Here is a 17473-nt window from a genome sequence, read left to right on the forward strand (position 1 = left end):
GTCTTTGGCAGAGGTTCCAAGTCGCTGGACGTTTGGTTTATATCGATGCGCTTAGTAGAAGATCGACTCCTATTGTAGATACTCGATATAGTGTACCGAAGTTCAGGAATAAGAACGTACCACCATCTAGAAGGGGAGAGTAGGTGGGACACTTGTTACGTTCTTATTCAAACCGGGATCCCTAGATAAGAGTCGAGTCAAAGATTAAGAGTTAAAGAGTTTGATTTTATGTTTCTATCGATTTATGTCTTCCTAGATTCTGGATTACGATACATGTTGTTTAACGCATGTTTTACGTTTTTGTATATGATTGCATGAAATGCATGTATACATTGTTTATACTGGGAAATATATTTCTCACCGGAGTTATCCGGCTGTTGTTGTGTTTGTATGTGTGCATGAAAATAGGTGAGACATGATCAGGGTCGAGAAGATGATGAAAGATCGAGAATAGAGTGGTGATCCAGGCTTAGATGTAGAGCTGGTTTTCAACACATGATATGTAGTTGATGAAGATTAGTTTGTTATGATTTTATTTTGAACAAATTTTGTAGCATTGGATCATGTTGTAGATATTGAACTTGATCGTGTAAATAAAATAAAATAGAACATTACTTGTTGTAGTATTTGGTACACTTGTTTATGAGGTTTTCACTTTTAAAAAAAAAAATTTCGACCTAGTTTATTTAATGGATCCATTTAATCCCAAATATTATTTAAGAAATGAGTTAGCGTCCGGGTCCCCGCAACTTTTGGCGAGTCAGATCAATTTAGATGATCTACATTCATTAATTTTGGATAAGTCACATCAGTTTAATTTTTATTCATCAAAAGTTATATTTAAATTTTATCTTAACATATTATGATATATTTAATATGAAAATATATAATTGCACATTTTCTTCTTTTTTTAATTATTAATTGAATAAAAATTTATAAATTTTAATTTGTGATAATATTTTTTCCTAAATATTATTAATGTAAATGTTAAAATAATTTTAATGATTAATTGTTTTTAAAATATTTTTATTTTTTATTTTAAAAAATAGATTTTGGCGGGCCAACAGGTCTAATGTGAGGAGGCTGGGCGGGACGGGTCTAATGTGAGGAGGCGCGGGTCTCAGGATTTGCCAAACCAGTCCCGAACTCATTCCATTGTCATCCCTAAAATTAATGCTGCTAGGGCTGGGAAAAAATACCGAAATTTCGGTATACCGTCCATATCATGATAAAATATATCGATATTCACGGTATAGCAAAAAATTTCGGTACGGTATTATATCGTACCGAAATGTTCCGTTAATACCGTATCGAAATTTTCCGTATCGGTATCGGTATATGTTTTTTGAAATGTTCAATCATTCTGTATACACCGAAATATCGAAAAATTATTATAATAAAATTATTTTTGTTGTGATTGTGATGAGATTAACAATTTTATTAAAAAAATTCGGTATAGACGGTATTATACCGATACCATACCGAAATTGTGGTATATCGAATTTTTTTGGGTAAGAACGGTATGTAATTTATGTCATATCGAAATTTCGATACACCGACATGACGGTGTACCGAAGTTTCGGTACGATATCGGCATTCATTTTTCGATACCGAAAATTTTTGATACAGTATATGGTTTTATTAAAAAAAAATCATTATACCGTACCGAACCGGGCCTAAAAGCAGCAGTGCCCCATATCATTTGCTAATAGTGTAGAACTTCTTTAATGAGTCAGTTCAGTTTAGATGATCTACATTCATTAATTTTGGATAAGTGAGAACAATTTAGTTTTTATTACCAAAACTTAGATTTTAAATTTATCTTAGCATATTATGATAATTATCTATGAAAATATATACTCACTCATTTTCTTTTCTTGTTAATTATTAATTAAATAAATATTGATATATTTTAACTTGTGATTATATTTTTTGTTCATAAATATTATTAATATAAAGTTCAAAATTAATTTTAATGATTAATAAATTTAAAAAAATAATTTTATATTTAAAAACATTTTTAAAAAATATTATTTTAGCGAGTCGAACCCGAATTAGACCTGTCGAGTTCAGGGGTAGGACGAGTCTAATGTGAGGAGGCACGGTCTCGGATTTGGTCAGATCCGTCCCATTGTCATTCCTATAGATAACGCAGCTGCACCCTTCTAGTTTTTTTTTCCAACTACCATCGATTACAAAAAAATTCATTCGGCCCATAATGAAACACAATCTAGAATATTCATTCAAATTACAGTGCTAGACAATATGAAATTAGAATTCAAATCAACGAGCACAATTATATATATGTCTAAGCTAATGGGGGCAGGGTCATGTTATCTCCAATCGGAGTCAAGGAGAAGAAGGAAGTTGGACAATTACATTCCTCATCAAAATTCTAACTTGTTGCCGCAGAACATCGAGCTCCTGGCGCAATGCTTCGTTGTCCTTCGTTAGCACCATACACCTTTCATTGGTAGCAACAACCTCGGCAGTGGCAAGAGCAGTCTGGTCAGCAGTGGCAGCAATATCACCACCAATAGCAGCATCAGCACGAGCAGTGGCATCGACAATTGTTGGATCCTGGTTTTCTACACGCCCAAACGCAGCGGAAGTTTTAAAAATTTTAGATCTTGACATTCAAGATGTGTTTGGACGCTCGTATGATTTTAAGAAAAACATTATAGGATGTTTAGAAATTTATACCTTTGTGAATTAATCACGTGGCTCCAAGTAATCCAGTATAAACGGATTAGCTCTTGATGAATCCCTACGAACTTTTTTCAAGAGATTCCTTTCTTCCTTCTAATTAGGTCCACGACCGGATGATCTATACCTCTTCCAATTTGCACTAGAAAATATGGAAGATATTTTGCGTAGGAGAGAAAATAATTGAGAGACGACTCAAACCCTAAAAATTCAAGGTGGCTGAATTTTCTCTTCTTGAAAAAGGAGGCTCACGTAGCCTTTTATATGGTGGTTGCTAGGGTTTAGCTTAGCATGTATTATTTATAATTAAATAATAACCTAATTATATAATTAACATTAATGAGTTTGATTTGATTAATTGGGCTAGTCCAACTAGTTTAATTAATTTAATCAAAGTCCATTAAAACTTTAATTATTTAATATGTTGGACTTGTACCCCTACAAGCCCATTAAACATATTATCCACCATATTTAATTTATTAATTAATCAACTCAACTTTTGAGCTTAATAAATTAAATACATTATAAATTCAACATTTGAATTTATTATTTAAATTATAAATTCAACTACTTGAATTTACAGCACCTCCAAAATTTAATATTTAATAAACCCAACATTTGAGTTTAATAAATTAAATTCTCAAATTTCATAAATTCAACTACTTGAATTTATTCTCTCAAAATTTAATTATCATAAATTCAACTCCTTGAATTTACTATATAAAATAAATTCAACTTCTTGAATTTATTCTCTCAACGGGAACAAACAATCCAGTACCTGTGTGACCCTCAATGGTTCAGGGATACAGCTAGCCGTGGGTTCACAACTCTTTGTGATTCAGGACATAATCCTTTATTCGGGCTTACCCTAGTTAGCCCCATTCTTTTCATCAACACCTTGATCAAGAATGTCAGAACTCATTTCTGATTGCATCCATCGGATCATGGTAAGAGCGTCTAGTAGCATCGCCCCATGATCCCCTAGGTATCACTGATAGTGCCTGCAAGAACCAGTCGATTATGATTAACGTACAGTACGGTCCCTTCATCTCATATATCCCGATCGAATCTGCAACCATTGGTTCATCGAGGGTTGCATATTAATTCGATAACTATGTGATAACTATAATAGTGGCATCGCGTGTACTATTTGGAGAACTCCTTCTCCAATGTACATCTCGTACTCTGGCCAGAGATTCCATGCACTATTATTTCATTAGATCACATAGGATATCCACACCCGTAGGTGAGCTGTGAATCCCCGACTACAATGCACTGGTTCCTATATGTGTCGCAACTGTACCCAACCTCGCCACCTGATGACTCTCCTGGAGCCGGTAAACGAGTCAAAGCACAGCCCTAGCATATAGAGCCTCAGTGTTGTCCCGGGTCGTAAGGACTAATGGTGTACAATCATAACCACGAACTTATCCTCTCGATGAATGATAACCACTTGGAAAGTCCGAGGGAGGGTTGTTCGGCATAATCATCATATGACTACCCATCTGTATGTTTGGACATCTCTATGCCCTTACCAAGAAACGCAATACACAACATCACAGATGCTAGTCTCGAGCTCAAGCGGCCTTTATCCATGTTTTAGGCGGCTGAATCGACTAGGAACGAATTTAGAATATGCAGTGTTTACAAATGAGTTTCAACATCGAATTACGATTCATTTGTAGTAAAGCATAATCAAGGACTTTATCTATGCTGCTTGCATGGGTATACAGATAAAGTATAACGAAGACCATTAAAAGTTAAATTATATTAAAATAAAGATTGTTTATTTCACTTGAGTCAATAAAATCCCTAGCCAACCGTTGGCTTGCAGGGCATCTACTCTTACAACAATAACAGTAGATGAGCTCAAACGTGCAGCCCGGCGGACATGTCCTGACATAGCATCCGGGTAAGTAACATATTCCTGAGAACCGATGCCATATAGTCTCTTCTTTTTCACGCCACCAACCACGTCAAAGTACATATTGTCGATGGCCTCAGCGGTTGGAGTTTGTGGAAGCCCGTCCTCAAACGTAGGTTGTGAAGCCTCCTCAAATCTCGCATTCATCTTGTCCTACCAAAAACTCAAGTAAAACAATTACTTAATTTATTTTCAAAGATGTGAATGTAAATTAAAATAATAATGATGTTATTATGTTAGGATCGGTTATTGACTAAGGAGTGTTTAGAAGGGGGGGTTGAATAAACACTTCTAGGAATTTTAAATGTTTTTCGAAAAAGGTAGTTCAGTTTTGTTACAAACTGAACTAAGTATCCCTTCGGTCAATATCAATCAGTTAAACTGAATAAGCAGTTGGGAAAATAAACTGATTGAAAGGTAGAATATCTAACTGGAAATAAAGAGCTGAAGTAAAGATAACACAATATATTTCTGGATGTTCGGAGAATTGAATAACTCCTACGTCACCCCTTCTATCACAAGGTTAGGATATTCACTAAAAGACTTTCATCGAGTACAACGCTTGTACAGACCCACTTCAGTTAGGACTTATCTATTGCCTGAACTGAAACTCTTAGTATAATACAATGATCTCTGTATGTAACTGAACTTAGCACTTATCGAATTGTCAATATTTCAGAGTGCTAGTTTGCTCAATGTGTAGCCTTGATTGCTACGAGTAGATCTGATAAGTGTGAGCTAAGATTTTTACGGAGTAATGGCAAGTTTGAGATTGGTCAATCGCGTCCCTTGTCAACTGCTCTTTAGTCATATTTATAGACTTATCTTTCAACGGTAATTTTGAATTCTCGTATCCGTTGATTGCCACCTTATCATTTCTTGGACAATGTTCTAGATTGCCGCTTCATCATTTATTGTATGACGGCGTATTAATCTCAATAGCCGAAATACGTTGTTCTATGCAGTGCGGCTTTCCATATTCAGTTGCTGTCTGATATGTCTTTTTGTCTGTTGAATGATCTTTCCCGAGGTATCTTCAGTTGAGAAGCTTTAATGATTTCGGCTGAATGTTTTAACTGATCTGTTCTTAACTGATTGATTTCAGTTGAATGTCCAGCTGCCGAATTTGCTTTCATGTATTTAGTTGATTTGATCGTTTGATTTGTGTTTTGTCAAACTCCAGAATTTAGTTTCCAACAATTTCCCCCTTTATGGTGTTTGACAAAACCAAGAGATTTAACTCAGCTCTTTGTTGATAATAGATTACGCAACTGAATCATAGAATATCTGGGTTTCTTGTAGATAATATAGAAGTCTGAGGAAATGATATCAGTTGATAATAATAGCTTGATTAATTCTTCATCTAATTCTTTAGCATAACTGAATCATAAAATAACTTGTCAAATGATATCAGTTTCTTCATAAAATAACTTGTCAAATGATATCAGTTTCTTCAGCTGCTTTCCCCCTTTTTGTCAAACATATCCATCTTGTCAGATAGCTTGCGAACGTGAGAAGAAAGGACCGTGACAGAGGATGACATATTTTCAATAGCAGTAGTCATTGTGACTTGCAGTAGTTCAATTTTCTGAGACACAAGCGATTCCACATTGTCGACGCGTTGTGTAATTAATTCTTGAGTGGCAGTCAGACTGGACATGATATCTCTATTTTTTTGAATATCACCAACTGCAAAAGAGAGAGCGGAAACAGCAGATTGAATATCTTTCAGTCTTTTCAAGGATTCCTGATTATCATCCAACTTCAGACTGTGCGAAAGTTGCGTATTTTGAATTTTGGAGATGGCAGTAATTATTTGACTCATATTGTCCTACATATGTTGGACTTCTTCAAAAATGAGATCAAAATCTGTTGAAGATGGAGGATTGGATTGTTGAGAAGTGCTTGGTTTACTTGTATCAAGTTCAGACACGATCAAGGCTTGATCAATCGAAATTGTTTCAATAACATTTCGAACTGAAATATCAGCAGCAGGGATTTCTGCTTGATCCCGAGGTGGTGAGGAAGGTTTTTGGTCAGTTGATGGTGACACAATCTGAACTGATGTCTCTAGGGAATGATCGATTGAGTCATCTGGCATATCAGTTGGTATGACCTGATCAGCAGATTGATCTGGTGGAACAATTTCCACTGAAGGAATAGTGACCTCTGGATTGGTTTGATCAACAGATTGATCAACTTTATTATTCACTGGTCCACTAAGGTGGGATTCCTCTACCACGTCTTGAATTACTTCATCAATATGAGCGAAAGATAGCTCTGCTTCAGTATATAGTTGTTGTTCAACAGGTGGTGAAGAAAGCTTATCAGAAATTGGTTCTTCAGTTGGAACAATAATTAAAGCTGATGATGGTTCTGTTGTGTTAGAGGGTGCTTCTTCAACTAGTTCCACATCATCATCTGAATCTTCTTGGTAGACTACTAATTCTTGATCCAATTCCCAAAATTTAATTCGAGAAAGTAGTCCTATAAGGTCAGTGTCAAGCTGAGTAATTACAGCTTGATCAGCATATGCAGTAGAACCAGTTGGCAAGTAGTTGTTTTTAAGCTTAGCTAAAAATTGAGCCAACTTCTTTGCTCTCATCTGATCAAAGAAATAACTTTTCTTCTCTAAGGCTTGAGCAATAGAAGCAGCTTTGACAGTTCGAAGAACAAAGGCCTCCAGCTTGATGAATTTTCTGAGCTCGGTCTTTTCCTTCAGTTGCTTGGCAAAAACCTCAGTACGATAGGCTACCCAAGCATCATAGGACTTAGTCTTTGCAGCAGCAAAACTGTTCACTTTTCCCCATACCAGATCAATATGAGTTTGAATCGGGTTGGAGGGTCTGGGTTCTACAATCAATTTCCCTTTCCCTTTATCAATACTCATGATATGAGGAATTTCCAGTCTGGTTCGAGTTGATTCAATTTGTTCTACAAACTTTATTCCTTTGGGTCTGGCAGGTGCTACACCAATTGGTCGAGGTATTTGAGTAACAGGAGCTTGGGTCCTAACTGATTTCTTTATGGTACTTACTGAATCAGCTTGTGGAATAATCTGTAGAGGAACTGCTTCTATAGGCTGTTGATCATTAAAGGAAATCATTTTGTCAGTAGGAATGGATACCTTAGAAGTAGTTTTAACCCTTTGAGTTCTTGGCTTCTTCGCAATTTGAGGTGATGAAGTCTTATCTGACTCTGATGTACTCAAAATCAACTTCCTTTTGGCAACCTTCAGTTGAGCCAACATTTTGGTTTTCTTGACTGATTTGGGAGAAGCTAACTGAGTCCCAATTTCCTGTTTGATTCGCACAAACTGAGTAGGAGATATGTCCATTTTGGATTTGATTGGCATCGTGTTCTTTGCATTGAACACCTTAAATTTCGACGTCTTCTCAGATTCCTCAGCCACTAAACCTTTTGCTTTCAGCAGATAACTGATTTGAACAGCAAAACCCTTGGATTGTTTAGTAGACAGAAACATATTCTTCAAAATATTAAATATGAGATGATTCCAGTTAAATTTGTGATTAGCCATTATTACAGTAATGGTCTGAAATTTCTCCAAAGTTAGGGCAGCAAATGATCCAGCTTTTGCCAAAAGCCCTTTAGCAATTACATCGGCCAGCAATTGAACTTCATGCTTGAGTTCCTTTTTAGGATCAGAAACTTTAATCTTCTGTCCATTCGCAAAGAGAAGGGTTTGCATTTCCTCAATATCAGATGCTTTGACATCCGAAAGTTGTGCCATTCCTTCAGAAGGTAAGAGAAATAAATCACCAAGAGAATCTTCAGAGATGATCAGTAACTGACCATTGATAGTAGAATTGATATTTCCCTCAGAATCAATCACGCCAGAAGAGTAGAAATCCTGAAGTTCTTTGGGATAGATATCCTGAGAGGATTGTCCCAAAAATGTTCTTAGACCAGCAGCTTCAAGTTTCTGAAATACTTTCTGAACTTCAGCATCGCCGAAAGATAAGATAGATCCAAAATTGATGGCCATAGCATTTAGCATGAAAGCGGGAATTTGAGTCGCCATTGAATGCTAAAAAATTTCTTGAAAGAAAATTCGAATGATGAGGTAGTTCTTGCTCTAAAGATGATTTGAAGTAGTCGAAAAGTAAAACTGAAATGAGGCGGGTAATTGTACTAATGTTTGTGACTGTTTGAATTTTTGGACACGTGTTAGTCCAATAAAATTTTGAGTAAAAATATGTGTACGTGTGCTATAATCGTGTTTGTAAGATAATGAGCGGTTAAAATTGATTCCACGTCATAAATTAAAATTCATCATTAGTTTAGCAGACAGTCACCTCATTTGATTTGAAATATAATTGGTTAATTAGTTAACTTATATGAGAAGATTAGTGGAAAATTCGACTGGTAGATCAGTTGATAAGACTGGGTTCTTTCAGTCGAGAGTTCACTAACAATTGTCTTCTCAGTTAACTTCTTGAACCATTATTCCCCCTTAATAAATGCATTAACGCAAAATGACGGCTATAGTCGGTAATGATTAAAGTGAGTATGGTGCTCGGCATAGCAATCGTCACAGAGTGAAGTGTCCTTTCATTTCCCTCTTGGCCTATAAATAAGAGTGAAAGGGTTAGCCAAAATTATCTCAGCAAGTAAGTTTCAGAGATAAGGAAAATGGCAGAAGCTGGAAGCTCAAGCGACGCTCAGTTTACACTGCAGGCCAGGAAGCAGTCCATAGAAGATGAAGTCTTCTATGCTAGCCTTCCTTACTGGGAGGAGATGCAGGAACTGGAGTTCCTGTATTACTCTGGGCGTGTCTCTTCTTTCAGGCGAAAGGCCCAACTTCAAGAGGTGCGAGAGCTCCTAGAGGTTCCTGCGGGGGTGAACCTTTTTAAAGAGTGTTATCTCTACAAGCTCTTTCTTCTGAAGGAGCTAGAGATCCTCCGCCGCATCGCTGCCTCCCACAATTTTTGCAAAACCTCTTCCTCAGCACTAGCTGCATGGATGAGTTTGTGGATAATTGCTGTGGAGAATGAATATGAAATTGTAACCGGCTCCTCTTCTTAATAAAATATTTATTATGTTTTATCGTCTTTGTTCTTTTATTTCTGCCTGCAATGATCTGGAAGAGATATAATCACAAACACTTGCTGACATTAGTTAAGAACTCATAAGAGTAAGCAACTCATTTATATATTCAGTAAAACAGCAATAAAGGTTAACAACAAATTACGATCAATGATTATGTAATCCTGTTATATGATCTATTGATATGCAAACAGTCATCAGTTTTGATAAGTAAATAAATGAACTAATAAAATTCAAACTATTATTAAGTGATATCTTAAATGTCCTCGGTAAATGTGAGAGTCGATTTAATTGACTTGTGATTCTTCAACTTCTTCAACACCTTTTTCTTATAAATGAGATGATAGTGGTGATAATGTGATAAGTTCAAAATTATTTCAACATGTCTGATTCTGATGCATGCAGTAGCACGCATGTTCATGTGACTGATCAGTCAGCCCATCGTTTAGCTGAAATTAAAAGAAAGATGGAAAAATATGTTTTTCAGAAGGTATTGACAATCTGGGAAAAGATTGATGAGCTGAAGATGGTGAGTGAAAGTGGTGTCATTCCTACTCGTGCTCAGGAGAGAAGAGCACTGAAATACCTTGCTCGTTTTGAGGTTAGCCACGTTAATGATTTGGTTGAAAACAAATGTCTTTTAGAGGCAATGCTATGGAAGGAGTGGCATGTTGTTGATAAGATTTCAAAGTCAAGGGCATTTGCTGGAGTTCGAATTTATGAGTTGAATGACTGGGTTAGGGCATGGCTAGACACAGTTGGATCTATGATTTATTCTGTAAATTGGGAACGTTGGTATTCTTAATGAAATATTATTATCAATTTGTTGTATTCTTATTTTCTGCACTTAATTCTGTTAGTGAAGTTATATCAATTAAACCAAGAATATTTCGGAAATAAGAAAACTTAGCCTCTGGTAACGGTTTTGTGAAGATGTCTGCTGCTTGTTGTTCCGTTGAGACGTATTCTAATCTGATGTTCTTCTTTAGTGCATGATCTCTGATGAAATGATGTCTGACATCTATATGCTTAGTCCTGGAGTGAAGAACTGGATTGTATGCAATAGCTATTGTACTAGTGTTGTCACAGAATATTGGTGATTCCTTTGCATCAACACCATAATCTTTCAGTTGTTGCTGAATCCAGAGCAGTTGGGCACAGCAGCTTCCAGCAGCAAGATATTCTGCTTCAGTTGTGGAAGTTGCTATGGATGTTTGCTTCTTACTGAACCAAGAGATCAGTCTGTCTCCAAGAAACTGACATGATCCACTTGTACTTTTACGATCAAGTTTGCATCCTGCATAATCTGCATCTGAATAGCCAACTAAATTGAAAGATGAGTCTTTAGAGTACCATAAACCAACATTTTCCGTGCCTTTAAGATATCTCAAGATACGTTTGGCCGCAGAAAAATGTGATTGCTTAGGGTTAGCTTGAAATCTTGCACATATACATACAGCAAACATAATATCAGGGCGACTAGCAGTTAGGTACAATAAAGAACCTATTAAACCTCTGTATAGTGTCGTCTCAACTGATATTCCCCCTTGATCAGTGTCTAATTTAATTGATGAACTCATTGGAGTGCTTGTTGCTGAACAAGATTCCATGCCAAATTTTCTTAGCAATTCCTTGGTATATTTGGTTTGACTAATAAATGTTCCTGAATCCAGTTGCTTCACTTGTAAACCAAGAAAGAATGTCAGCTCACCCATCATGCTCATCTCGAATTTATCCTGCATCAGCTTGGAAAATTTCTTGCATAATTTGGGGTTAGTTGACCCAAAAATAATATCATCAACGTAAATTTGAACAAGTAAGATATGATCATTTTTCGAGAATTTAAACAAAGTCTTATCAACTGATCCTACAGAAAAATCATGATCAGTTAGGAATTTTGAGAGGGTTTCATACCAAGCCCGTGGAGCTTGTTTGAGACCATATAATGCCTTGTTTAAATGATAAACGTGATCAGGAAGATTATGATTGACAAAACCTGGAGGTTGTTCAACATAGACTTCTTCTTGCAATTGACCATTTAGGAATGCACTTTTCACATCCATTTGATAGACTTTAAAGTTTTTGAAGGATGCATAGGCAAGAAATATTCTGATTGCCTCCAGTCTTGCAACTGGTGCATATGTTTCATCATAATCGATTCCTTCTTCTTGTCTATACCCTTGTGCCACTAACCTTACTTTGTTGCACACAACTGAACCATCTTCGTTTAGTTTGTTTCTGTACACCCATTTTGTACCTATAACAGTTTTAGAAACTGGTCTTGGAACTAAGTTCCAGACATTGTTATGAACAAACTGATTTAGCTCTTCTTGCATTGCATTAATCCAATTAGGATCAGTAAGAGCTTCAGCAGTTTTTGTTGGTTCGATTTGAGATACAAAAGCTGAATGAATAAATAAATTGAGCATCTGATTTCTTGTTCTACTGGATCAGATGGGTTACCTATTACCAGTTCTGGAGGATGTGATTTCTTCCATCTAAATTCAGCATTGGGTGCTTCACAGCCAGCAAATTCTTCATTAGGTAACTGAATGTTCTCAGTTTTAGTTGGAGCTGATTCAGTTGATAATTGATTTTCATTAATTTGCTCCACTAACTGATTGTCAAGATTTGCTTTCAATTCAGCTGGTTGATCCAATATCTCAGGTTCAGGTGTATGAAAGATATTCTGATTATTACGACTTTCGTCTGAGTCATCATCTTCCAGACTGATATCTGTAAATCGATCAGCTAGCTCAACTTGATCAGTTGGCTTATCGATTAGTGCAGTTTCATCAAAATCAACATGTGCAGATTCTTCAACATTCAAGGTTTTCTTATTAAATACTCTGTAAGCTATGCTAACTGATGAATATCCAAGGAATATTCCTTCTGCTGATTTGACATCGAATGCTTTTAGATAATTTTTACCATTGTTATGAATAAAACATCTACAGCCAAATATTTTGAAGTAAGTGATTATGCTTTTTCTTCCATGCCAGATCTCATATGGTGTTTTCTTTTGATTTTTATTAATCATTGATCTGTTCTGAGTGTAGCATGCAGTGTTTACTGCTTCTGCCCAAAATCTTTGAGAAATACCTGAATCAGCAAGCATCGTTCTAGCAACTTCCTTAAGAGTCCGATTCCTTCTCTCAGCTACACCGTTTTGCTGAGGTGTTCTTGCTGCTGAGAACTCATGCTTGATTCCAGTATTTTCTAAAAAGTTTGAAAGTGTTTGATTGATGAATTCAGTTCCTCGATCAGATCTGATTCGATCAATCCCAACTGATTTTTCATTTAAAAGTCTTTTGAAGAGTTTAATCAGTTGTGCAGCAGTATGGTCTTTGGATTTGAGAAATATAACCCAAGTAAATCTTGAAAAGTCATCTACGACCACTAAGGTGTATTTCATTCCCCCTAAGCTCATGACTGGTATTGGACCAAAGAGATCCATGTGCAATAATTCTAAGCATCGGGATGAAGATTTACAGCCTTTGTTTTTGAAAGAGGATCGAACTTGTTTTCCATACTGACATGCTGAACAAAGTTTTTCTTTTGAAAAATTTATTTTGGGCAAACCAGTTACAAGTTCATGCTTACTCAGATAGGCAATAGATTTAAAATTTAAATGATTTAACCGTTTATGCCACAACCAGTTTTGAGATGATTTAGACGCAATAAAGCATACTGGTGTATAAGGTTGATCATTCCAGCTGACTTTGTAAGTGTTTCCACACCTTTTACCAGTTAGAATAATCTCTTCAGTTGAGTTTTTGACTGAACAAGAGTGTTTGTCAAACTGAACTGAGAATCCATTATCGCATAACTGACTAATGCTTATCAGATTATACTTAAGATTCTCGACTAATAGAATATCATTAATGGTGAAGTTACCATGGATAAGCTTACCCTTATCCACAGTTTTACCTTTGGAATTATCCCCAAAACTGATGTTTGGACCATTGTATTTGACCAGTTGAGACAATAAGTTTGAATCTCCTGTCATGTGTCGTGAACATCCACTGTCCAGATACCATATTGATCTAATGCTTGTACTTATTGCCTGCAATTAAATACAAAATAAGATTCCGGTACCCTTTTCTATTTGGGTCCAAAGTTGATTAGTCCTTTAGGAATCCAGACTTGAATCAGTCTAACTGACCGTCCTGTTCCTGTATTCCATATGGTCCTTCCCTGTTTGTGTGTGCTTGGTGTATGGTGTGTAGATGATACAACATGTGTTTTGACCTTTTTCAACTGATGATTCAGCCGATATCTTTTCTGAATTGGCTTACTGTTGTAGTAGTTTGAGTAGCCATATGAATGTTTTCTGCTGAGAGTTTTTGGTTGCTGATTCCATGAGTCAGTCTTACCCTTTGGATTATATCCAATTCCACATCTCATGCCTTTATTCATATTCTGAGATGGCTGTTCAATCAGTTTGCTCGACTCTTCTTGATTTTGTACCATAACTGATTTTACAAAGTGAATGTATTTCCCTTCGTTCATATTCAGTTTTGGTTGAGTATCTTGGGAAGACAAATCATCTTTACTACAGAATCCTAAACCAGTTTTATCATCAACTGATTTATGAGAATTCTGTATATTAGTTAAAGCTTTAGATGATTTGTTCCAAACTTGAATGAGCTCATTGAGCTTTGTATTTTCAAGCGACAATTTTTGAATCATTGATTGATTCCTGCTTCTTTCATCAGTGAGTTCAGCAATCTCCCTTCTCAGACTCAACATTTCAACTGATTCATCAGTTTTTGTTTTATTGTCTTTGGGATCATCTTGCTTTGCTCTGAGTTTTTCAAATGATAAAGCAAGCTTTTGATACTCATTGACCATGTCATGAAGAGTTGAGATGAGTTCTTCTCGTGTAAAATTAATAGAGCTAAAATCAAATACCTGCTCGCAGCTTGATTGATCTTCTATGTTATCTGCCATTAGACATGTTACTTCTTCCTCATCCTCACTTGAACTGCAGGAGCTTTCTGGATCTGAATCTTCGCTGTCAGTTTCTGCCCATTTGGCTTTGCTGTCTTCAGCTAGGAGTACTTCATGTTTCTTCTTGTAAGGCTTCTTTTCGTCCTTAGATCTTCTTTTGTGCTCATACATTTTCTTCTTTCTTTCAGTTGAGGTTTGATTATCCTTTTTAGGCTTAAAACAGTTGGCAATAAAGTGACCGGATTTGCCACAGTTGAAACATACATTAGACTCTTCTCTGGAGTTGTTTCTTTGATAATTCTTCTGAAAATTTCCTTGATTTTTCCTCATGAATCTTCCAAATTTCTTAATGAATAGAGACATGGCATCATTGCTCAGCTGATCAGCAGTTTTCTCAACTGAACCAGTTGATTCATTTCTAACAGCAGTCAAGGCAGTAGTTGCTGCTGGAGTAGATGGTTCTCCTTCTCGAGTTTGAAGTTCAAACTCATATGCTTTTAGATCTGCAAATAAATCGTGAAGTTCAACTTTGTTAAGATCTTTGGATTCCCTCATTGCCATAGTTTTGACATCCCATTCTTTGGGAAGTCCTCTGATTACTTTCAATACTACTTCTTTATTTGTATACACTTTTCCAAGTGCATTTAGTTCGTTGATGATACAGCTTGTTCTTTCATCATACTCATCCATTGTTTCTCCCATCTTCATTCTGATGTTGTCGAATTTCTGCATAGCAACTGAAAGTTTGTTTTCTTTTGTTTGATCATTTCCTTCGCAAAGTTGAATTAACTTCTCCCAAATTTCTTTGGCGGTTTTGCACATTTTGATCTTACTGAACGTTACTTTGTCCAGTGTCTTATACAATATATCTTTTGCAACGTTGTCTAGATTTGCCTTTCTCTTGTCCTCTGTAGTCCACTCATCTCGAGGCTTTTCAATTCGGTGAGGTGCCCCTTCAGTGATAGCAACAGCTGTGTTTGCTTTCAAAATTTTCATGGGTCCGTCAGTTATGACATACCACATGTCATCGTCTTGTGCAGCTAGATGAGCCTGCATTCTGATTTTCCAATCATCAAAATCTTCCCTGGAGAACATTGGAATCTTATTGAATGAAGACATAGTGATTAGATTGAGGATAGATAATCTTTGACAGGATATGCCTTGCTCTGATACCACTTGTTAGGATCGGTTATTGACTAAGGAGTGTTTAGAAGGGGGGTTGAATAAACACTTCTAGGAATTTTAAATATTTTTCGAAAAAGGTAGTTCAGTTTTGTTACAAACTGAACTAAGTATCATGTCGGTCAATATCAATCAGTTAAACTGAATAAGCAGTTGCGGAAAATAAACTGATTGAAAGATAGAATATCTAACTGGAAATAAAGAGCTGAAGTAAAGATAACACAATATGTTTCTGGATGTTCGGAGAATTGAATAACTCCTACGTCACCCCTTCTATCACAAGGATAGGATATTCACTAAAAGACTTTGATCGAGTACAACGCTTGTACAGACCCACTTCAGTTAGGACTTATCTATTGCTTGAACTGAAACTCTTAGTATAATACAATGATATCTGTAAGTAACTGAACTTAGCACTTATCGAATTGTCAATATTTCAGAGTGCTAGTTTGCTCAATGTGTAGCCTTGATTGCTACGAGTAGATCTGATAAGTGTGAGCTGAGTTTTTTACGGAGTAATGGCAAGTTTGAGATTGGTCAATCGCGTCCCTTGTCAACTGCTCTTTAGTTATATTTATAGACTTATCTTTCAACGGTAATTTTGAATTCTCGTATCCGTTGATTGCCACCTTATCATTTCTTGGACAATGTTCTCGATTGCCGCTTCATCATTTATTGTATGACGGCGTATTAATCTCAATAGCCGAAATACGTTGTTCTATGCAGTGCGGCTTTCCATATTCAGTTGCTGTCTGATATGTCTTTTTGTCTGTTGAATGATCTTTCCCGAGGTATCTTCAGTTGAGAAGCTTTAATGATTTCGGCTGAATGTTTTAACTGATCTGTTCTTAACTGATTGATTTCAGTTGAATGTCCAGCTGCCGAATTTGCTTTCATGTATTTAGTTGATTTGATCGTTTGATTTGTGTTTTGTCAAACTCCAGAATTTAGTTTCCAACATATTAAATTGTATAAACTCACATTTATGTCTTGAGATCTAGCATCTACAAATGTTCCATTCTTCGACTCATGCGTCATCTTGAAAAGCTCCCAGCTTGTGCCTTTTCTTTTCAAATTTGCATTCTGCGATATAATTGTTTGTGCAAACATTAATTTAATCAATCATTGGAGAAGTGAAATTGTAGTTTAACTTACCAGTTGTATTTCATGCTCCACGTATGAGCGGGATCCACCAATGTGCTTAGAAAGACCTGTTCCTGGGCCAGCTGGCTCACTACACCTGTTCTGTTTGCCACACAATGATTTTTTCTTCCATTCACGGCATTCAGGCCTGCTCCAAATGGGTTAATCACTACTATAGCAGATTGGTGATGTATGGAATTGGGCATGTCTTAAAGATGATTCTCCTTTGATTAAACAGATTGTTTTGATTAGAAATGAGTTGGTGGTTCGATTGGGTTCGACGACATAAGCAATTAATAAACTGAATTTGTGGTTTGGGGAGAACAGCGGACTTTCAAGTGCATATGAATGGTTCTCAGATTCAGTTGGCAAGTGGCCATGGAAACCAATTCTCTGTCGATCTTTTATTCTACCGAAGCATAGATTCAGCTTATGGTTAATAGCCCATGAAAAACTTTTAAGTAGAGATCGTTTACCCTTCGTCCCTGACAAGTCGTG

General features: G+C 36.3%; 1 protein-coding gene across 1 annotated transcript; it reads right to left on the bottom strand.

Annotated features, from left to right (window-relative positions):
• Window positions 1-2349: 2349 nt before the first annotated feature.
• LOC140806426 (uncharacterized) lies at window positions 2350-17105 on the bottom strand. Its single transcript, XM_073163064.1, has 4 exons — window positions 16988-17105; window positions 16814-16915; window positions 4528-4783; window positions 2350-2588 (listed from the first exon to the last, which is right to left on the bottom strand). Exons 2-4 carry the CDS (start codon window positions 16868-16870, stop codon window positions 2350-2352), a joined length of 552 nt encoding a protein of 183 aa, XP_073019165.1. The 5' UTR covers window positions 16871-16915; window positions 16988-17105.
• Between the last annotated feature and the right edge of the window lie 368 nt (window positions 17106-17473).

Source organism: Primulina eburnea, chromosome 1, assembly GCF_022965805.1.
Source record: "Primulina eburnea isolate SZY01 chromosome 1, ASM2296580v1, whole genome shotgun sequence".
NCBI lineage: Eukaryota > Viridiplantae > Streptophyta > Magnoliopsida > Lamiales > Gesneriaceae > Primulina > Primulina eburnea.